The sequence below is a fragment of the Helianthus annuus genome, chromosome 1 (assembly GCF_002127325.2).
Source record: "Helianthus annuus cultivar XRQ/B chromosome 1, HanXRQr2.0-SUNRISE, whole genome shotgun sequence".
In the NCBI taxonomy this organism is placed as follows: domain Eukaryota; kingdom Viridiplantae; phylum Streptophyta; class Magnoliopsida; order Asterales; family Asteraceae; genus Helianthus; species Helianthus annuus.
The window spans coordinates 105,903,764-105,926,781 of record NC_035433.2 but is presented as its reverse complement, the minus strand read 5'-3'; the positions used below and the strand labels follow the sequence as shown (position 1 = coordinate 105,926,781).

The window sequence follows — 23,018 nt, the reverse complement described above, 5'->3', positions numbered from 1 at the left end:
AATTTTCATTTTACATTGCGTTCTAAACATTGTAAGTTAACACGGCGTAACATGCGTGTGTGGTTCAACATTTTATGTCTATTTTTTCCCGTTTGACAAGTTCGACGCAACGCGCGAGTGCTAGATCGTCTTATTTATTCTTTTTTATGTTTTACATAAGAGTGTTCAACGAATCCCGGATCAAACTTTTTAAATATTATTTATTTTTTTATCTGAATTGTATTCGATCCAAATTTAATTTATTTCATTCTATTCGATTCATATTTCACACTCGAATTCGATTTAATTCAAATTCACCCTAAACAATAAAGTATTTCACTTTTGTTTTTTAAACGACTAAAAACTAGTTATTATGTTTTGGTAGCGATATAAGTTTAGGATATACTTTGAGTTAGGTTTGAATTTAGAAATAAGTAGCAAGGGCTATTGAACATTTGGGTTTGGTAATGTTATGAATAATAGTTTCACTTATGGAGTTAAGGATGGAATTTATATTTTGGCATAAATACAGAAGTTATACGAATCGAATCGAATTTGAACTTTTAAAATCGAATTCAAACTTTGATAATCGAATTCGAATCGAGTTGAATTTCTCAAATCCAAATCGAATCATGAACAACCTAGTTTTACATCTTGGCCTAATTTCTTCACATTAACACGTTGCAACTTCAATGTTGGTGGTTGTTGACGATGGTGTAGCATTGATGCTATTTGGAACGGTTGTATATCCTCGCCACAATGCAAGAGGCTTAACACTAGTTGTATAAAATGAAAAATTTGTTGCAAAAAAAGCCAAATACTTCAATCGACTTATAAAGATAATCTAACAATGACTTATGTATTACAACTTTTATTTTAGTTTCTTACATTATATTCTTACTAGGGGAAGGTTCAAATGAAAACCACTAGTTATCGTGAAAACTCGAAAACTAACTAAAAAAGCCTAAAAAACATACCAGTGTTTTTTTTTTTTTGCATACCAATTTTCGCTATTTTAGGTATATAATTCTTTTTGTAGTGCACATGTGTAATAGTACACATGTGTATGTGTACTACACATGTGAATTATTATACATGTGCACTACAAAAAAAAATTTCTTTTTTTTTTTTTGAAAAAAAGTTTTTTTTATATAAAAAACTAGCGATTTTTAATAAAAAAACTAAAAAAAAAATTTGTGTATTTTTTAGGTTTTTTTTAGTTAGTTTTTGACTTTTTACTTTTTTGAACTATTCCCATTCTTACTATTCATACAAAAGTAAAAAAAAGAGGGCCATTGTAAGTCCAGCCCATCCATTAGGCCCATAAAGAATCGTATATCACAACCTATTAGGGTTTCAACCATTTCCCACTGTCGTTTGAACCTGCCGCACTTCACCGGAGCAACAAATCTACTGGTAACCATCTCATTCAAACAACAATCATGTTAAATATGTTATCTGTTTATTTCGTCTTGTATGAATTTCTTACACAATCAATCATGCTGTACGCATTCATCCAGACTCGTTGTTAAGTTACTTTGATTTACGTTTGCAATCATTAGAATTAGATTTATAGGGTTTTGATAGTGTCTGGAGTACGTAGATTCGACATTATTGTTCAAAACGTTATTGGATTTCATTGAATTTGTCATTTTTTGAAACAATTTGATGTTGTTTGAGCAGAAATCTAGTAAAATTAGGTTAAAATCGCCGTTTTCTATGCATTTTTATGTAGAAACGATTTTGATTTGAGTTTGCAACTGTTTGAATTTGGTTTTTAATGTTTTGATAGCGTTTGGAGTATGTTGATTTGACTTTTCTGTTTAAAATGTTATTGCATGTAATTGATATTGGATTTTTTTTTAGAACAATTTGATGTAGTTAAAGTAACATTATGTTAAAATTATCATTTTTTATACATTTTTTATGTAGAAAAGAGTTTGCTAAATTGATATTATTTCTCAAAACATTATTGGATTCTAATAAAATTGGCATTTTTGAAATAATTTGATGTAGTTTGAGCGTAGAAATAAGTAACATTAGTTTCACATTATTGCTCAAAACGTTATCGGATTTTAATAAAATTGGCATTTCTGAAATAATTTGTTGTAGTTTGAGCGTAGAAATAAGTAACATTAGTTTCACATTATTGCTCAAAACGTTATCGGATTTTAGTAAAACCTGCATTATGTAAAACAACTTGATATAGTTTGAGGAGAAAATTAGAAACATCAGGTTAAAATCACCGTTTTTACGCTTTCAATGTAGACACACGTTCGTTTGAGGTCACCACCTTTTGATTTTGGAGTTAAATGCCATTTTAGTCCCTGTGGTTTGGTCTATTTTGCCAGTTTAGTCTAAAGGTTTCATTTTTCGTCTGTGGGTCCAAAAAGGTTTTACTGTTGCCATTTTAGTCCACCGGGTTAACTTCATCCATTTTTTCTGTTAACGAGAATGTCAATTTGATCATTTTATATGGCCAAATTGCCCTTCTCGTTAACAGAAAAAATGGATGAAGTTAACCCAGTGGACTAAAATGGCTACGGTGAAACCTTTTTGGACCCACTTGCGAAAAATGAAACCTTTGGACTAAACTGACAAAATGCCACATGGATTAAAAAGGCATTTAACTTTTGATTTTGATATAGAGGGTTTTGATAGTCTGGAATATGCTGATTAGACATTATTATTCAAAACATAATCAGATTTTAATGATAATGGCTTTTTATATAACAGTTGGATTTAGTAACTTTAGGTTTCACTCACCATTTTCTGTACAATGTGAATGTAGAAACAATGGCACCTAAGGACAGAAAGCCACATGTGAGCAGGAACCCTGATTTGATCAGAGGTGTGGGCAAATACTCACGGTCGAAAATGTACCACAAAAGGGGGCTCTGGGCCATCAAGGCTAAGAATGGCGGCACTTTCCCAAAACATGAGAAGAAAGCTGCTGAAGCTGCACCAGCTGAGAAGCCTCCAAAGTTCTATCCCGCTGATGATGTGAAGAAACCCCTTGTTAACAAGCGCAAAGCCCGACCAACTAAGCTTAGGTATATAATTGATATGTGAATGATGATTATGGTTTGGGTCTATGTATTGTTTTGGTGTTGATTTGTTTGATTATTTGTTGTTTAGGGCTAGCATTACCCCTGGAACGGTGTTGATTATCTTGGCTGGGAGATTCAAGGGAAAGAGGGTTGTTTTTCTGAAACAACTTACCTCTGGATTGTTGCTGGTTACTGGTAATTTGTTTTTTCATATTTTGATGAAAAGCATTTTTTTAATTTATGTATTTGTCTGGTTGCATACTAATTTTTTCTTTCGTACGGGTTGCTTTTTTTTTCTATATGATTTTAGCTATTTTTTTCTGTAATCATAGATGCATTTTTTCATTTTTAGGACCATTTAAGATCAATGGTGTTCCTTTGAGGCGGGTGAACCAATCATACGTCATCGCCACATCAACAAAGGTTGACATTTCAGGGGTAAATGTTGAAAAGTTTGATGACAAATACTTTGGAAAGAAGGTCGAGAAGAAGAAGAAGAAAGGAGAAGGCGAGTTTTTTGAAGCTGAGAAAGAGGTTGGTTATTCATCAAATTCCAGTGCAATTTTATTTTATTATATTGTTGTTACATATTTGACCGTAATTTGTTTTATTATTGTGAAATTTAGGAGAAGAACACACTCCCACAGGACAAGAAAGACGACCAGAAAACCGTAGATGCAGCATTGATCGCATCCATTGAGGCTGTTCCGGATCTGAAAAGTTATCTTGGTGCTAGATTCTCACTCAAGGCTGGCATGAAGCCTCATGAGCTTGTGTTTTAAGTGAAGCACCAACATGTTTTGCTAGAGAATTATTTTTGTTTTCTTAATCATGTCTCTTGTTCATGTTATCATAGATAATGTCTCATGTTAGCATTGTTGGTTTGTTTTGTGCTTAATGAATGACTGAAATTTTTTTTCTATATGCTTCAAGTATAATGAAATATTTACAAAATTCTAAGCTAACACCAACACAATAAGCAATGTATATGAAAAAGTAAAAGGAAGAACTTGTTGAGAAGTGTGAAGGAGTTATTCTTGAATAAGCTTGTGCTTGGCTTGTTTAACTTAATTGAAGTTTTTCCATTTTGTAGCTTAACTTAATTGAACTTTTTTCATTTGTGTTGTATCTTAAGGTTCTATTATTATCCATTTATACGAATATCATTCTAATTATTACTATATAATAACATAGTTGAAGTGTACATTAGACTGCTCTTAAACAAAAAATTAAATGAGCTATGATTTAGATTTTGTGTTGGCTTACGTTTTACTCAATTATTGTTTTTTACAAATTTAGTTTTGCTTGTTAACACATCTTTCTAAATAACTAGAAATCAAAATAATTATGTCAACTCTTGATTATAAAACCTAATTGTGCCAATGAGGTAGTGGTGGAGTGGTTGGGGAAAGACTTGGTGTTCCTTATGACTCAGGTTTGACTCTCACTCTCCCCATTATTTTTTACGGCATCCAAGTGAAGGGCGAATATGGGTGGCGCCGATTCGTCTTAGATGGAAGGCGAGGTTTTACCGATTATTCCACTGTTGTGCCTTCAGGTGGGTAGAGGTCGGGATTCCGCGCATCTGGGAAAGCCAAGGGACTGGCGACAGTCAAGTAGTCGACCTTAACCATAACACCCGATATCACGGTGATTGACACATCGTTTGTTGCGGTTTAAAAAAAACCTAAAGATTGTAATTGGAGTGTGCAAATGCAGATAGTCTCCCACTTGATAATGCATGCCAGCCAATTAAACCACTCCCAGTGGCTACAAATGCATGAATGCCAATGTTTGACCATAATATTATCTCCTCTCTAAATATAATATATCATTGAATATTATAAAAATAAATATATGAATCTAGAGTATTTCCTTTAAATGTTTAATGATTAAAAATGTCCCCTTAAATATCCAGAATCTCTATTCAAATATCGAATTACAAAAGAAGAAACAACACAAATCCCTTCAAATATATTGATTTTGCTATTCAAAAGTATCAATTTTATACACATTCGCCCATCAAAAGATAGAAAAGTCAAACCTTGTAGTTCTCCAATTTTGACTTGTTCCCACCTTATAACGCACCCATTTGCTCACACTCTACATATAAAAGAGCTTCACCCTCCATTTCAAATCCACAACCTTTATCATCATAGTCACTAGATATGACAATGCTACTTCTTTTACTTCTTCTGGCTCCGGTTGTTGTTACCGCGGAGCGTTGTCACCCCGACGACAAAGCCGCCATCTTAAAAATAAAAGATAGCTTCTCAAACGGGCGTGAGCTCTTGCCAATGTGGACCGCAGATCGCGATTGTTGCAACACATTTGATTGTGACGAGACCACAAACCGTGTCATAGACTTTTCCCTCACCAACTCTAACCTCGCGGGTCCAATTCCCGAAGCAATCGGGGATTTGACGTATCTCAAAACCCTTCGTCTTCACAAGATGCCATTTCTTATTGGTCAAATTCCGCGTAGCCTTACAAGACTCAAACATGTAACATTTTTCGATATAAGTTGGACCAACGTTTCGGGCCACGTGCCCTCGTTTCTTTCTGAACTCAAAAGTGTCATGATTCTTGATCTTTCGTTCAACAACCTATCGGGCCCAATCCCACCCTCACTAGCCACACTACCGAATATGATCGGGCTAGATCTTAGCCGAAACCAGCTCACAGGGTCAATCCCTGAATCATTTGGTCACCTTGCGTCTCCGGCTTTACAAGGACTAGGTTTATCTCATAACATGCTCTCTGGTGAGATACCTACATCCATTGGCAACATGCAAATATATAGGATTGATGTATCAAGAAACAACTTGTCCGGGGATGCATCGATGTTGTTTGGCTCATCAAAGAATACATCCGAGATTGACATATCGCGAAACAATTTCGCTTTTGATTTGTCACGGGTGACTTTCATGGTTGACACGTTGGTAACGTTGGATATATCACATAACAAGATATACGGGGAAATACCGTCTCAAATATTGGAAGCTTACATGTTACAAAGTCTTAACGTTAGTTACAATCGGTTATGTGGCACGATTCCTTCACCGTGGAAACTCAAGTATCGATCAGAAGGCTTCGATAACTCCTCGTTCTTACACAATAAATGTTTGTGTGGACCGCCACTCGCGCAATGCTAATAAAAATACGCAGTTTGTTAACACATTTTCTTCATGGTATGAACATTTATTATTTAGTATGATTATATGTATGAAAAGCTAACATTTTCTTAATCTTCAACAAATAGATCCTAAGTCCTAACATACAGATAAATGATTATTTTTAATCAACCAATGAATCAAATAGAGTGAACAAGAAAAACAAACAACTAATGAAGAAACTAAATAATAATTAAAAAAATCTGAAAATACTATTATTAACAAACTCTTCACTCTTGATATAAACAAAAGTTGATCAAAACTTCTATATAATCAAGATAAAAATGTTTATTAACCATATGATGTAAATCGTTTGATATGATTACAAACTCGGTGAGTCGGTGAACCAATTTGCATCAAAGAATCGGTCATTTGAGTAGTCTGGCCCGATATTTGCCCATTCTAATTTCGTGTCCACTCAATTCATTTCAAGCACGAGTGTCTAAAAGGAGGGGCGACATCGTTTGACGTTTTTTCGATTTCGTTACCCTTAAAAAAATTTGTGCTACCCTTTTTAATATTATTACAAGCCCACATCTAATACCAAATAATACCCAACATCTAAAACCTATCTAACAATTAAGCCCAAAGCATATAGTTTGACAAAGAGTCCGTTTTGTTAAAACTTTGTCAAGGTTATTTAACGAGATTGTTCTCAAGTTTAATTAAAAAAAAAAAAAAGCCCAAAGCCCAATTATGTGTTCATTTGTGAGTCTGTTATGTGAATTATGAGAAAAAGAATAATACGAAGACAAACATCAGAGCAACGACCAACAAGGCAACAAACACATGCGACTATCAGAGAAGTGACCAACAAGCACCGTCCGCCACCCGAGCTCCGGTGCGCTGCCAGCAATCACCCCCTGCTCCGCCATGTCACGCCCCAACCGATGGCAGAAACATCAGAGTGAGACGAAAACGAGATTGCTCATTGCAACATAACACTAAAAGCGACAAACTGATTTCATTTCATTACAACTTGTCACGTTACAAAACTTGGAATTTCAAATACAACATGAGTTCAAATACAACAACGAAACCAATACAACATGGTACAAAATTTGATACAACAACATAATCTAAATATTTCTAGATGTGTATCTAAAGCATCGTCGCTACGCCCATTTTAATATCATCATCATCATCATCCTGCAATATGTTAAAAATACATGGTTCAATACAAACGTATTGGGGAGTATACAAGTTTAATACATAGCATAGCATAAAAGTTTAACGAATCCACATGGCAAACTAGTTATCGAGATTAACATTAAAACTGGCATGTGAATGTTCAAGTCAATCCTCTGATTACCGTAAAATAAGCATTTAACATGACCACAAGTTTACGGGCGGTGCGTTACTCCTATAGCGCTATACATGTTAACGGGAGGCTTGTACAAAGTTAATGACAAGTTATGACACAAAAGAATCATCCAGAATAACGAATTAAGTATAACATATGCATACATGTATTGGATTGTTTGTGCATATTGTATAAAAGTCTAAGTGTAACTGTGTAGGTTTAATAGTTAACATATTGCACCCAAAGTGTGAAATTGAAAAAGGGTGTTCGAGTATACTCACGGTTTTGCTAAATCTTCTTTAGTAATCCCGTGAGCGTAGAGTTGATTGACTTAGTACAAGAACGCCAAGGTTATTCTACCCGGCGAGTAAAGGGATGGTGGTAATAGTACAGGAACACCAAGGTTACCCTACAGGGCAAACGAAGGCGAGAGTTGGAGTTGGAAGATTACGAAACAGAATCTAAAGTACTTAGCATAATATGAAAGTATAATAAAACATAAATTATATTCCGTTCGTGCACTTGTCCCGACAGTGATTTTCTGTGGTTTTACGGGTCCTAGTTTGCCCGACAGAATCAGGGACAAGGAACGTGGAAAACAGAATAACGGGAAAAACGAAATACGAACTATTCGGACGAGAGACTGTTTGGGATAAAAGGGCCATTTGCCTAAAAGGGGCATTCGTGCGAAAGGGACTATCTGGTGAACTGACTCTCGTTTGAACGTTTTAACTATCAAACAGTCATGTTTGTGATTTCTGTTAAGTTTATTAGTTATTATATCAGTATACATTAACGTCCAAAATATTCATAAGGTTCATAGAAGTCATGCATGGAGGTATAACCTCGTTATTGTTCACCATAGCACAAATTAGTTAACTTAGTTAACTGACCGGTTGGTCATGAATACGGAAATGAAAATACAAAATGTAAATTTAACCAAACAACATAACAATGTACAACCCATGTGTGCCAACACGACATAGAAAGAATTAACTAAGTGTCGGAGGCTGGACAGGGTTCACTTGTTCTAGGTCTAGGAGATTGTTTGGGTGTTCGTTTCACGAGTTTAAGTGAGGTGGTGGATCTAGATTGGAAACCAAAGTTCCCACAGGACACACACTAACATTCCAGAATCATCTATATTGAAAATAGTGATCTGAACAGTCATTCAACACATGAAATCATCGGAACTTAGTGAAAAAGATGCATTTGGGTTTTAATGTATTTTTGATGTTGGACCTACATCTAAGTCTTAAATCTATCATTTAACCGAATACTGAAGCTGTGCTGACACAGCTTGTCTAACCGGTGAGTTTACTAATCGTTTCGACGCAACGCTTAATGTATTGCACAACGCGATAAATGAAGTATGAAACATGCATGAATTCAAATGTGTAACTTGCAAGCATATGATGTTGACGTTTAAACACATAATTGCAGGAAATAAGTAATTATTAAAATAGTACGGAAATTACCGGTTTCGTGCCAGTTGTCACAGTCTCCCCCCGTTAAAAGAATTTCGTCCCGAAATACAAGCTGAGTTATCTCTCACAGGAGCTTCCTCGAGCATGTGGGGGGTACTTGGCTTTAAATTGATCCTCACGTTCCTAAGTATACTTGAGCCCGTGTCGAGATTCCAACGTACTTTGACCAGTTTTATGCGACTTCTCCTTGTTTTCTGGACCTTCCAGTCCATCACTTCAACAAGTTCTTCTGTGAATCGGAGTTTGTCATCAATGTGTACCTCATCCGCAGGGATAATAATTGTTTCCTGTGTTGGACTCTTCTTGAGGTTTTACACGTGGAACGTATGATGTACGCCATTCAGTTCCTCTGGTAACTCTAATTTATACGTAATGGTACCAATCTTTTCCAAGATCTTAAACAGTCCAATATACCTGGGTTTAACTTTCCATGCTTCCCGAATCTTGCTACACCTTTCCAAGGTGAGACTTTCAACAAAAATTTGTCTCCTACCTCGAAAGCTAACAGTTTCCATCTTCGGTCGGTGTAGCTCTTTTTTCGATCACAAGCCGACTTGATACGGTCTTGGATCTGAAAGATTTTATCAGCCGTTTCCTGGACTAGTTGGGACCAATCAGCTGTCTCCTGGACTAGTTCGGGACCAATCAGCTGTCTGTCTCCAGCTTCCGCCCAACACAGCGGTGAGCGACACTTGCGACCATATAGAGTTTCGTACGGAGCAGCTTTTATGCTCGTGTGATAGCCGTTATTATAAGAAAACTCTACCAGGGGTAGGTGAGTATCCCAGCTGCCGCCTAAATCCATTACACACGCATGAAGCATGTCTCGTTCGCTCTGGCCATCGGTTTGCGGATGGAAGGTCGTGCTTAGATCTAGGTGAGATCCAAAGGACTCTTGAAAAGATTGCCAGATCCTTGATACAAAGCGTCCGTCTCTGTCTGAAATTATTGAAATAGGCACTCCATGACGTTCCATAATTTCTTTGAGATACAATTCGGCACGCTTTCCAGCGCTATCCTTTTCCTGTATCGATAGGAAGTGCGCAGACTTTTTCAATCGATCGACTATCACCCATATTATATCGTGTCCTCTAGGGTTCCTGGGTAATTTCGTTATAAAATCCATCGATATTTGCTCCCACTTCCAAACGGGTATTTCGGGTTGTTGCAGCAGACCGGGTGGCTTTTGATACTCTGCCTTAGCCTTTGCGCAACTGAGGCATTTTCCAACGTAAGCAACAACGTCGTTCTTGAGATTTGGCCACCAATAATACTCCTTCAAGTCTTGATACATCTTTTCCGGTCCCGGATGGATCGAGTATCTTGACTTATGGGCTTCATCAAAGATAATCTCTCGAACACCGCCAAAGAGCGGAACCCAAATGCATCCCATGAAGTATAAGGTTCCCTCTTCATTTGGCACCAACTGTTTCTCCATTCCCCGGAGAAGTTCCACCTTAATATTTTCTTCCTTGAGTGCTTCCTATTGTGCATCATGAATACGCGTAGTAAGGTTCGTCTGAATCGTCATTTCCAAAGCTCGAACCCTTAATGTTTTAACTTGTTCTTTTCGACTCAAGACGTCCACTACCACGTTCGCCTTCCCTGGGTGGTGCTTAATCTCACAATCATAATTGTTCATTAACTCAACCCATCGTTGTTGATGCATATTTAATTCCTTTTGATTAAATATGTGCTGCAGACTTTTGTGATCCGTGAAAATAGTACACTGAGTGGCATAAAGATAATGCCGCCAAATCTTCAAAGCGAACACCACCGTGACTAATTCCAGGTGATGGGTGGTATAATTCTTCTCATGAACCTTTAACTGACGCGATGCATATGCGATGACCTTATGTCGTTGCATAAGCACGCAACCCAAACCTTGACGCGAAGCGTCGCAGTACACCACAAAGTCATCAGTATCTTCGGGCAGTGATAAGATCGGTGCATCGCATAGCTTATCGTTGAGAAGTTGGAATGCTTCCTCTTGTTTGTCTCCCTAGTCAATCTTCTTGTCTTTCTGCGTAAGGGAAGTTAGCGGTTGAGAAATTTTGGAAAAATTCTCAATAAATCTCCGGTAGTAGCCTGCTAATCCCAGAAACTGGCGTACTTCGGTAGAAGTTTTGGGCGCTTCCCAGTTCTTGATTGCTTATATCTTTGATGGGTCTACATGAATACCATTCTCGTTCACAACATGTCCTAAGAACTGTACTTCGCGAATCCAAAATTCGCACTTAGAGAACTTCAGGTAAAGCTTCTTTTTTGTTAACAGTTCCATAATGGTTCTCAAATGTTGCTTATGCTCCTCCTTCGTTCGCGAATATATCAGAATATCATCGATAAATACTATCACAAATTTATCGAGATATGGTTTGCATAAGCGATTCATCAAATCCATAAAAACTACCGGTGTGTTCGTTAAACCAAATTGCATAACGAGAAACTCGGAGTGCCCATAACGAGTCCTGAACGCCGTCTTTGGTATACTTTCCTCTTGTATCCTCAACTGATGATAGCCAGACCTGAGGTGTATCTTGGAGTAAGAACTTGATCCTTGTGATTGGTCGAATAAATCGTCAATCCTCGGTAGTGGATACCGATTCTTGACCGTGAGTTTATTCAACTGTCTATAATCAATACACATCCGGAACGTTCCATCCTTTTTCTTCACGAACAGCACTGGAGCACCCCAAGGCGAGAAGCTTGGTTTGATGAATCCTTTATCCAACAACTACTGGAGTTGCGTGAATAATTCTTGCATCTCGGATGGTGTCACACCCCAACCGATGGCGGAGATATCGGGATGAGACGAAAACAAATCGCTCAAAGCATCATAACACTAATTGTGACAATATAATTAAATCAAAATTTCGTAAATACTAAAAATGTCATACATGATTCAAACATAACCAAATTGTATCAAACAAAAACCAAGATTCAAATATTGTTTATTTTTATGGTGGGTTTCTAAGTTCACCCTAACTTGATTCTTCATCACTTCGTCTAACAACCTGCAACATGTATTAAAATAACATCAACAAAAATGTTGGCGAGTATACAAGTTTTAATACGTAGCATAATAAGAATAAAATGTTTACATGCTCATATCCAACATGAATAATGTATACAAGTTACAAATATGCTGGACTAGTGTAAACTATATGTCAAACCCAAGTTTCCAACGCAATCGTGCCTTCCCTACATCGTCGCAACGAAGAGGGGGTTAACATGTTATACTTAACAATACCCCAAGACTCAAGGGCGGTGTGTTAACCCCATAACGCTATAATTGTCAAGGTAGGCTAGCAAAGTTAATGAGCATATAGATACAAGTGTACACATAGCATATAAGACTAACAAGTATCATATGTTTTCATGTTTAAATGTGGATAGAGTGTAATTAAAATAAGTTTCAAGTGTTGCGTGTTTTGTATAATGTAAATCTTGCACCCAAAGTGTTTAAAACGAAAATAGGATCGAGTATACTCACAGTTTTGTGTAGATTTCCATGAAAACCGAGAGTGATGTTGATGAAGTTTTGAGATCACACTGAAATGAGTATACGAGCATATGAGATTACTGATGTGAAAGAGTGTTGGATCAGATTGTTAAAATACGCGAAATAAAACGAATCAAAACAGTCCGTTCGTACGAACCTAGTCCTTCCGTACGAACGAGGACTTCTGCTAAATACGAACTGACTGATTAAACGTGATAGGAACTGATTTGATTATGGAAAATAGTAAGATAATTAACATAAACAGTAAATGAACTGATAAGATGTAAAGGTTGAAGTTTAAACAGAAAATAAAATAGTTTGGTTTGATAACAGTGTGGGTTCGTACGAATGCACCCCCTTCATACGAAGGCACTGTGTTTGTTATAAAAGTTTTAGTTTAATCTGTTTTGATTGAAAATGTTGGAGTGTACATTTAGTCTGTTTATTAAACCTTAAATCTGTAAATAAAACACTTAATTGTGACAAACAAGTGTGAAATTAGAGTTGAAATTGAAACAAAAAATATGCATCGAAGTCCCTTCGTATGAACGGGCATAGTCCCTTCGTACGAAGGTACTGTTCTTGATGAAATTCATGTTTCATCCATCGAAACAGATCATTTCTTGATGGAAATTAACCCTAATGCAGCCCTTAACTATGAATTGAGTTAGGGTCTGATGTGTTCCCGATTCCATCAAGTTCGTGCAATAGTCGAAACAAGGATTCTAATTAAGTTGTAAAATTTTATGAACTTTGATTCAATCTCGTATAAGTGATGCTCCACAACAATTTGCCTAGGCAAAACGAGTGGAAACCATCTTCGAGATGTAAAGGTTCTTTGAGAAAATTCCAAGAGTTGGTGATTAGAAATGTAAGAAATGAAAGAAAATGTAATCAAAATGAAGAAGGAGAAAATCTTACAAAGCTTCTGATCGCAACAACAATTCGAGAGTGTTTGCAAGAGAAAATGGCGAATTGGAATGAGGGGTTAAGGCCTCTATTTATAGATTGGAGGGTACATTAGGGTTTCCAAGTTTTTAGCTGATTTCCCATTCGTACGAAGCTGCCCTTTCGTATGAAGCTACTCCCTTCATACGAAGGGCTTGATTTTTAATATTTTATTTTCCAACTTAATTAATTTATGAGTTTTAATCAGTTTTAACGAGTATCAAGCATCAACATGTAATGAATAATCAAGAACATTATTTCGTTGAAAATGTGAATCGTGAGTACAAGTTCGCACATAAGTTTAACACGACAAACAGGAACATGATAAAATAGTCTCGTTTTCATTATGATCATTAGTCTCGGATTACAAATTGAAATGAAATAAAATACAACAAGAGTACAATTGTCTAAAAATGGAAAGTACAACAAGACTTGCTGAAATAAGAAAGGTACAAAAATGCGAAGCGTAACAGTCTCCCCTACTTTAGGAGATTTCGTCCTCGAAATCTTAAGAGGAAGGCTGAACGAAAAGTTGTGGATATTTGGTCTTCATCTCCCTCTAGAGTTCCCAAGTGAATTCGGCACCACGTTTTCCTTCCCAACGAATCTTGACTATGGGAATTTTGTTGCGCCTAAGTTGCTTGGTTCCTCGGTCCATGATTTCGACCGGTTTTTCCATAAAATGAAGAGTCTCGTTCATTTGCAAGTCGTTGACAGGAACTTGAACTCCCTCATCAGCTAGACAGTTCTTGAGGTTCGAGACATGAAATGTTGGATGAACGTTGCTTAGCTCTTGTGGTAATTCGAGTCGATAAGCCACCTTACCAATTCTCTCAAGTATCTCGAAAGCACCAACATAGCAAGGGGCAAGTTTTCCCTTCTTACCAAAACGGACCACTTATTTCCAAGGAGATACTTTGAGTAACACGTGGTCACCAACATTAAATTCCAAAGGTTTGCGTCTCTTGTCGGCATAGCTTTTTTGTCTACTTTTAGCCTTGAGGTGGTTGTCGCGGATTCGAAGAATCTTATCCGTCATTTCTTGAATGAGCTCAGGGCTAGTAAGTTGAGTGTCACCAATCTCATGCCAACAGATGGGAGATCGGCACTTGCGACCATACAAAGACTCAAAAGGGGCTATTTGAATACTGGAGTGGTAGCTTATGTTGTACGAGAACTCAATCAATGGTAAATGTACATCCCAATTACCACTAAAGTCAATGACACAAGAATGGAGCATGTCCTCTAGGGTTTGGATAGTACGTTCCGTCTGTCCATCCGTTTGAGGATGAAAAGCCGTACTAAGATTCAAGTGGGAACCCATAGCGGCTTGGAATGTTTGCCAAAGACGTGAAGTGAAACGACCATCGTGGTCATAGATGATGTAAATAGGGATACCATGACGACATATGATTTCATTAGTATAGACTCGAGCTAGCTTCTCAACTTTGAAATCCTCACGAATGGGAAGAAAGTGAGCTGATTTGGTTAAGCGGCCAATGATCACCCAAATGCTATCTTGACCAGAAGGTGTACGAGGAAGTTTGGTTATGAAGTCCATAGCAATGCTATCTCATTTCCAAACTGGGATTTCTGGCTGTTCGAGTAAACCAGAAGGGCATTGATGCTCAGCTTTGACTTTCGAGCAAGTGAGGCATTTAAAAACATAAGTGGCAATGTCCTTTTTCATACTACGAAGATCGTGATTCTCTTATCAGCACCAGGATGAATAAAATATCGGGACTTGTGTGCCTCGTTCATTATAAGCTCATGAAGATTGTCGCGATCTGGCACCTAGATGCGATCAAGGTAGTATTGGAGTCCATCTGACTTTGTCACAAGTTGGTTTATAGAAGCACCTCGTATTTCGATGATTAGACTTCCTTTGTTGGCTGACGAATACTGAGCTTCACAAATACAAGTATGAAGATCACTAGAGACTTGAAAACATCGAATGCTACCAATATGAGATTTGCGACTAAGCGCATTGGCCACGACATTCGCTTTTCCAGGATGGTAACGAATCTCGCAGTCGTAGGCGTTAAGCAATTCCACCCAACGACGTTGACGCATTTTTAGTTCCTTTTGGTTAAAGATGTGTTGTAGGCTCTTATGGTCAGTGAAAACCACACACTTTGTACCATATAGGTAGTGTTATGGGTGAAATTCTGAGCCTATATCCTGGATAATATCTTAAGTTATATCTTGATTATATGATATCTGTTCATGCCCGGGATGCTAATTCAGGATATTGGTAACATCCTGACATGGTATCCTGAGGATCACTAACGGATTATGTGGAGGAATACGAGTCCAAGCTTGCAACTTTCATGAGGATCTTTTCCCCGGAAGACCCGGTCCAAGTTGTTCGAAGAAAGACGTTGAAGCCGTTTTACTTGGTCTTCAACGTTATATATGGAATATTCGAAGGCATCCCCCATTTATAGGAAATTTTGTTTTCATTTCTTAGCTATAAATAGACGGATATATCAGATCGAATAGGACACAACAACACTCACTGCTCTCAAATACTTCTACTCTCTCGCAACTCTCATTTTCTAAAAAAAGCATTGTAACACATAGCGATCTGATCAATATCCTGCACTGTATCGTGACGTTTGAAGTAATAAGAAGAACAAGGCAACTGCGATTGTTAGCTCTCGAGGTTTTGTGCCGGCGATCTAAATTGATCAAGGGCTTTCCTCGTATATCTCGTGTCACCCCCTTTGCTTTTTGCTCATTGTTTGATCATAGATATAGCTCGATATCCTGAGCTATATCCTGAAACTGTTTTAACAAACAACCAATTTAGCATATTTACAACACACATTCTTAGCACACTACCTCACTTAACTAATTTGATCACTAAATTGCTTAGGTAATTTTTGACCAAAACAATTTGGCGCCCACCGTGGGGCAAGTGGTGCTATTTCTACTAAAAGCTTTTGCAAAATCATTACTTGGTTTCCTATTTTCAAAATTTTTTACCACATTATTTTCAACGGCCTCGAGATTAAACATGAGCTCTTCCACCGTGTTTGCTACAACCTCTGCAACAATTAGTTCGGTGCTTCCTCCACCTCCTCCAAGGATGCAAGCCTCCTCACAGCCTCAGGATGTTATACCTACTCGGAGTATTCAGGGATCTGCTCCTGTTTTGGCCTCTAATGAAGAAATTCTAACCTTGTTTGGTAGTGTACAGGAACAGATGAGGCAACAGCAGGAGACCAACCAAATGCTGATAAGAGAGATACAACTCTTGAAATCCAGCTCAAGCAGGCCCGCTGAGGATACCGTCACTCCCTTGCAACCCAGGGCTTTGAACTTCAGTTCTGCAGTATATACTGAGGATAACAGGGGGAATATTGTGCCTAGCCATTCCCAGAGTCATAATCCTAAGATACCCTCTTCGGTTAGGGTGTCAACTGTGAGAAGTTCAGGATATGCTTCAGGATATGGCTAGAATCCTCAGACTGGTAACGTATCTAATAATAATAATAATAATAATAATAATAATAATAATAATAATAATAATAATAATAATAATAATAATAATAATAATAATACTCTTACTACTAATGGTATTGGATCTTTGTAGGATGCAGGTATGACATCAGCACTTTCCAGGGAGCTTCAAAAGTTGAAGGACATGATATCCAGTGTACCCGGAGTAGTCCAGCCGATCCCAGAAGTATCCTAGGATAGCCACAAGATATCTCGGTTTGCATATCCTATATGTGATGCTGAAATCCCAAAAAGATTTCAAACCCCTGATGTCTGTCGTTAGTGACATGCAAAAACCAACTAAACTATGTAGATAGGATAAGTCGGATATCGAACCAGAGGAGGATTGTGGAAAGTGTTATTATGCTAAGTATTAATTAACTAATACAGAATTGGAAAATCAGTTTGTTTATGATAAATGACTAAATTAACAAATAAAAATTGTGGGTTAAAACAATGATGAGAAAAGGTGATCACTCCGGGATTCAGATTGTGTGATTAACTAATAACTTAGCTGATTGTCATATTGGATAATTGGTTAAACGATATAATTATCAACTATTCATGCAATGAATAATTATTCAACCAACAAAGTATAATCGGATTTAAACGTATTTATTTCTCTGTCTAACACAGGATTCGTTTGTCACACGAATTATAAAAACGCAAGTAAAGACCGTCTGTCACACGGTTACAATCCGAACTTAATACATAAAACAATAAACCAAATCAATAGCGTCTTACACAATCATTCACCCGAAGTATCCATTTGAGATTTAGCCGCTCATCTCGGTTGTTAATCTTCAATAGCTTCGGTCCCGGTTGAAAACCTCTCCTGCTGCCGTCGAAGATCTCCTATATGATGTTTTCCTATTCAAAATAATAATACCCTCAAAAGCCCAGCTAGGCTGCCAATGCCTTAGAGTTCGGCCCATAAGAGATGTGCACGTGATTGCTCCTGATATTTTTCGGCCCATTTGATGATGATGGATTTTATATATTGGTCCACGTGAGTTGATGATAATTTGGATGTTGACAAATGTGCCGCCAAAGATGTAATGTTGTCATACTTTCCTCATAAGAATGATGATGTGATTTTTTAATATCTCCTCCAATGCTACGTGTCATATGATAATGTTGAGGTCTTGACTTTCACATCCAAACATAATGATGATGTGAATTAATAGCTTCACATGTGCACACAACACCCAATGCCTTCAATATGATGTCTCGTGTGATGCTCTGCCAAGAAGTCGCTGCCTTTGTGAGAATGTGACTTATGTTTTTGTTTGACTTTTTCGTGCCATATTTTGTTCGATGTGATGTGATTTCCTTTTTAATCACTGATGCCCCCAATGCTTGTTGCTTCCTTTCAATCTCCGTCAAAAGTCCCCTCACATGTGTGCCTCCAAACTTTCAACCGTAAGCTACGGTCTTTGACCATAAGCTACGATATGAGCTTTCTGTTTCTTTTGCTGAAACTATTATGATGAGTTGCTGAACATAACCGTAGGTTACAGTATCTCATGCGTAGCCTACGGTGAGATCTCCAATCTCTTTGATTCACTTATTTCAACTTTCAACAAATGCCCCAATGGCCCTTAGACTTTAAGGTTTTGTGTTTCTTGTGTCTCCAACTATATCTCAATCCGAACAAGCTCCGAATAATATGATATCTCTTTAATAATCATTCGTGCTTGCCCCGTTTCATCACTAACTTCTCTAACTTCGCCATCTTACGCGTTTTACTTGTGAAACCACAAACACTCGTAGTCAACATATTCAAGGCACATTATCACTTAAAATATAATAGAGCACGTGTTATACCCACATTAACGCACACTATTCACACTCTACATCAACCCCCAACATGAAGGTCTATGACGGAACTACAGATCCTAAGGAGCATATTGCCCAGTATAGGGAAAGGATGGAGATCAACCCTATCCCCCCAGATCTCAAGGAAGCATGCTTATGCAAGGGTTTCGGTTCTACCTTAACAGGATCAGCCTTAAAATGGCTCTAAAACGTTCCCCCTCATTCAATTACATCATTTGCTTACTTAGTCAACTTATTTAATAGTCAATTTTCTTGCAGTCAGAGTTTTGAAAAACTAACAAGTGATCTCTACAGGATAACTCAAGGACCTCAGGAATCCTTAAGAGATTATGTGAACAAGTTTAGCCGGGAATCCTTAGACATTCCACATCTTGATGTTGCAACAGCTGTGCAGGCTTTCAATGGGGTTGCAAAAAGATTCTTAATTTTACCAGGATCTTGTAATGAACCCATGCAGGAACCTAGATGAAGCTCGGAACAAGGCTTTAAGATATATTCGACTGGAGGATGACAAAAAGATGCAAGAAAGGATGAATTCATCCACAACCTATGAGTCAACCAACAGGAAATCAGAATCCTCGTATAAACCATAACGCTCCAAGCCATATGGTAGAAATGACAGCAAGAAAGTGAATGCTGTTGAAGACAAGGATCCTGGGGAGTATCCTGAATTATCTGAATATTATTTTTCTGTTAACATACCTGAACTGATGTATGCTATGCAGGGTTTAGGAGACAAAGCCAGGTGGCCTCGGAAGAATTAACAAAAAGCTGATTGGAAGGAAAAGTCCAAATGGTGTGCCTTCCTTGAGGATTTCGGACATGTTACTGAGGATTGGATTGCATTGCCTTGAGGAAAGAAATAAGTTATTTCTTGAGCAAGGGATATCTGAAGGATCTCCTGGAAAGAAAGAAGAACAAGGGTCAGGATACTGAGAAGGATCCTGAACGATCAGCATCACCTCCTGAGGATGCCAAGATAATTAACTTTATATCAGGAGGATCCGACATTTGTGGGACTTCATATTCTGCAGCCAAGAGACATGCAAAGGAGGCTAAGGCCGAAAGAGGAGAAAAGCCAACCAGAATGACGACCCTCACAACTGACAAAGTGATCACCTTCGACAGTGATGACAGGGATACCGTCCAGGATCCTCACCATGATGCTCTGGTAATAACGTTATATGTAGCTAACCATTTTGTACGCAGGATACTGGTGGATAATGGCAGCTCCGTCAATATAATCCAACTAGAGACGTTGAAGAGGATGAATGTATCTCCAGTGGATATCACTTCAAAGTCCACTGTACTTATTGGGTTCAGTGGAGAGGCTAGGAACACAATGGGAGAGATAAAATTACCAGTATATGTTGAAGGGGTCAACTCCATGCAACGCTTTTGTGTGATGGACTCGCTATCCTGCTATAATATCATATTGGGTAGGCCGTGGATCCATGATATGAAAGCTGTGTCGTCAACCTATCATCAATGCATCAAGATCCCTACACCTTGGGGGGTTGTCAAGGTGGACAGTGATCAGCAAGAAGCAAAGGAGTGTTACTCATCCTCCATGAAATCCTCAACCAAGCCTAATGCAGCATAGCAATTAAAGATGCGGGCCCAGGATATCGTGGAGGCTTCAGAGCAGGATGTAAAGAAAATTATCCTGGATCAGGATAATCCAGATATCTCGGTGCTCATGGGAACCAATATCCCTCAGGATATTGAAGATCAATTGACTAACTTTTTGAAATGCAGGATGTCAACATTCGCGTGGAAGCACGAGGATATGACAGGCATTTCCAAGGATATTATAACTCATAAGCTCGGTATTGACAAGTCATTCAAGCCTGTCCAACAAAAGAGAAGGAAATTTGCTCCGGAGCGAAATATGATTATTCAGGAAGAAGTAAAGAGGTTATTGAAATCCAAAATGATCAGAGAGGTCAAGTTTCCAAGATGGCTAGCAAATGTAGTTGTGGTGCAGAAGAAAAATGGGAAATGGAGAGTTTGTGTAGATTACACAGACTTGAATAAAGCTTGTCCCAAAGATCCATTTCCTCTTCCTCATATTTGTTTTGGTCAAAAATCACACAAGGATAATGTAACCAAACTTTATGTAAACGGGGTATGATGCTTGGTTAATTATGAAAATAAAGGATCACTTCTGTGATAAAAGATGCAAAGACACAATGATTTATACGAGGAAAAAGCCCTTGATCAATGAATGATCTCCGGCATAAAAAACCTCGGGTGATGGCAACTACCGATCACCAACTTCAATATAACAAAAATGTAGTTACAACTTCGGATAGTAATGAGCTGAGTACAAGGATCACTGAGTGTCTAAGTGTTTGAGAGTTGTGTCGTATGTCGTGTGTCTTCTTCCGAATGAAGAAGAGTGGTACTTATACATGTGTGGGTGACCTATTTTAGGTAAAATGACTAAATATCAGCTCATTACCCCTTTAGTAATAAAGATAATCTAGCCTAAATTGCTGTCCACAAATTAAGCCTAGTTTCCATATCCTGTGCAACGTCTTTCTTCGATTAAGCTCTTGCCATATTTGTGAAGACGCGTTCCTGGATCATGATGTCTAGAGCATATCCTGCTAGATGTTCCTGCAAAACAATATTGTATTGAGTGGAAGTGATCGTTAGTATGAGGATCACCATAATGTCCCTATGATCCTGATCCTGAAGTCCGGCTGAGGATCACTGCCCGCCAAAGAAACAAGGATCACTGGTTAGGATCACGTATAAGGATCACTTATAGTAAAAATCCAGCCCTAACAATTGCCCCCAAAATATAAGGAGTTAATTGTAAATAGACGAGTTATATTTTGTTATGATCTTATCTCTAACGGGCGACTCAAAGAAACTAGCCGTTATGCTCGGACTAGTCGTTATGATCATTACGTCATGGATGTGATAATCCCTGCAAATCATCATTATAAATAGGAGATAGGGTTAGGATCATTCTGCATTTAAATTCGAGATATCTTCCCTTTATAATCGCTACCGAAGACTGATCAGGTATCCTCTTTTCTTCTCTTTCCCTTCTTCCTTCTCTTTGCTCTGTTTTTTCTACTCCGTCTCTGTTTCTATTCCGTCACAAACATGTTGCTCCGGAATTCTCCACACAAGGATTCCAAGAAGGATAGTCCCCTGAAAAGCCAAGGGATCATTAAGGATTCTCCTTCGGAGAGATGTTGCTTTACCGATGCTCATGTAGATAGGATTCGTCATTGCTTTCCGGCGGATGCCGTTTTCAAATCCTTCACATCCACTGCCTTGAGTGATTTTACTTCAGATACCTGGGTGGCTTTTCCTGCTACTCCCTTCACCATAGGGTATTCATATCCTTTTCCATCCTTCACCCAATCCTTCTTTTCTCTAACCGGCATCTCTTATATCCAAGCTATGCCGATGATCTGGAGGGTTCTGTATACCTTCGAGAGGATCATTGAGCAGGAAGGAATTGACCTGGGGATGGCGGAGCTAGCTGAGCTCTATGATCTTACTACGTTTGGATCACATCGTTATCTGCTGAAACGGAAAGCTGGAGAGGATCACCCTATCTTCAAAGTTACCAAGAATGATACAAACTGGAAACGTCGGTTTTTCTTTGTTAAGAGGGATTCCATCCCGGATGGGAAGGATCTGCCCAAGGAATGGGCCACTCATGGTAGGGTAGAGGATCCTCGAAGGATCACTGTCAGTCCTGTCTCATATGATGAGGATCACTAATGCCTTTTTTTCTTTGTCTTTTATGCAGCTATTTCCATTGCTCGTCTGAAATTAACCCCTGCTGCAAAAGAGAGAGTGTTAGCTTTCAAAAAGCTTGATCCTGAAGTTAGAAGCTTCCAAATCACTATCCAAGATTCTCAAGAGATATCCTCTGCATCTGCCACAATGTCAAGTAAGTATCTTTATAGAAAATAAGTTTTATGTAAAAGTATTTAATTTAACAAGGAGACTTATCTTGTTTTTGAATTGTGTAGGTGCTGGAAAATCTGCCAGGTCTGTTAAATCCGCTTCCAAGTTTGGGATAAGTGATCTTGCCAATGTCACGTCTTCAAAGAAGAAGAAGGCTCCTGCTGCCAGTCCTTCAGCATCAGCTCCTAAAGCATCTATCCGGGGCAAGGGAAAAAAGAGGAAAACCTCTGAAGATCTCCAAGGATTTCCCCTCCTCCGTCAGCAATTCCTCGACTACGTGAATGAGGTAAGGAT

The 23,018-nt window shown here is 38.1% G+C and overlaps 2 protein-coding genes across 2 annotated transcripts; both read left to right on the top strand.

Moving 5' to 3' along the window:
- The first annotated feature begins 1,243 nt into the window (after nt 1-1,243).
- LOC110874680 (60S ribosomal protein L6) lies at nt 1,244-3,951 on the top strand. Its single transcript, XM_022123185.2, has 5 exons — nt 1,244-1,395; nt 2,771-3,032; nt 3,118-3,224; nt 3,382-3,563; nt 3,656-3,951. Exons 2-5 carry the CDS (start codon nt 2,776-2,778, stop codon nt 3,809-3,811), a joined length of 702 nt encoding a protein of 233 aa, XP_021978877.1. The 5' UTR covers nt 1,244-1,395; nt 2,771-2,775; the 3' UTR covers nt 3,812-3,951.
- Nucleotides 3,952-5,131: 1,180 nt separating this feature from the next.
- LOC110874694 (polygalacturonase inhibitor) lies at nt 5,132-6,249 on the top strand. The gene has a single exon (XM_022123189.2). It carries the CDS (start codon nt 5,198-5,200, stop codon nt 6,182-6,184), a length of 987 nt encoding a protein of 328 aa, XP_021978881.1. The 5' UTR covers nt 5,132-5,197; the 3' UTR covers nt 6,185-6,249.
- The last annotated feature ends 16,769 nt before the right edge of the window (nt 6,250-23,018 follow it).

Coding starts and splice junctions, on each gene's coding strand:
- LOC110874680 (XM_022123185.2), top strand. CDS start 2,776: ATGGCACCTAAGGACAGAAAGCCACATGTGAGCAGGAACCCTGATTTG. Junction 3,225..3,381: donor TGGATTGTTGCTGGTTACTG/GTAATTTGTTTT, acceptor TTTCATTTTTAG/GACCATTTAAGATCAATGGT. Junction 3,564..3,655: donor TTTTTGAAGCTGAGAAAGAG/GTTGGTTATTCA, acceptor TGTGAAATTTAG/GAGAAGAACACACTCCCACA.
- LOC110874694 (XM_022123189.2), top strand. CDS start 5,198: ATGACAATGCTACTTCTTTTACTTCTTCTGGCTCCGGTTGTTGTTACC.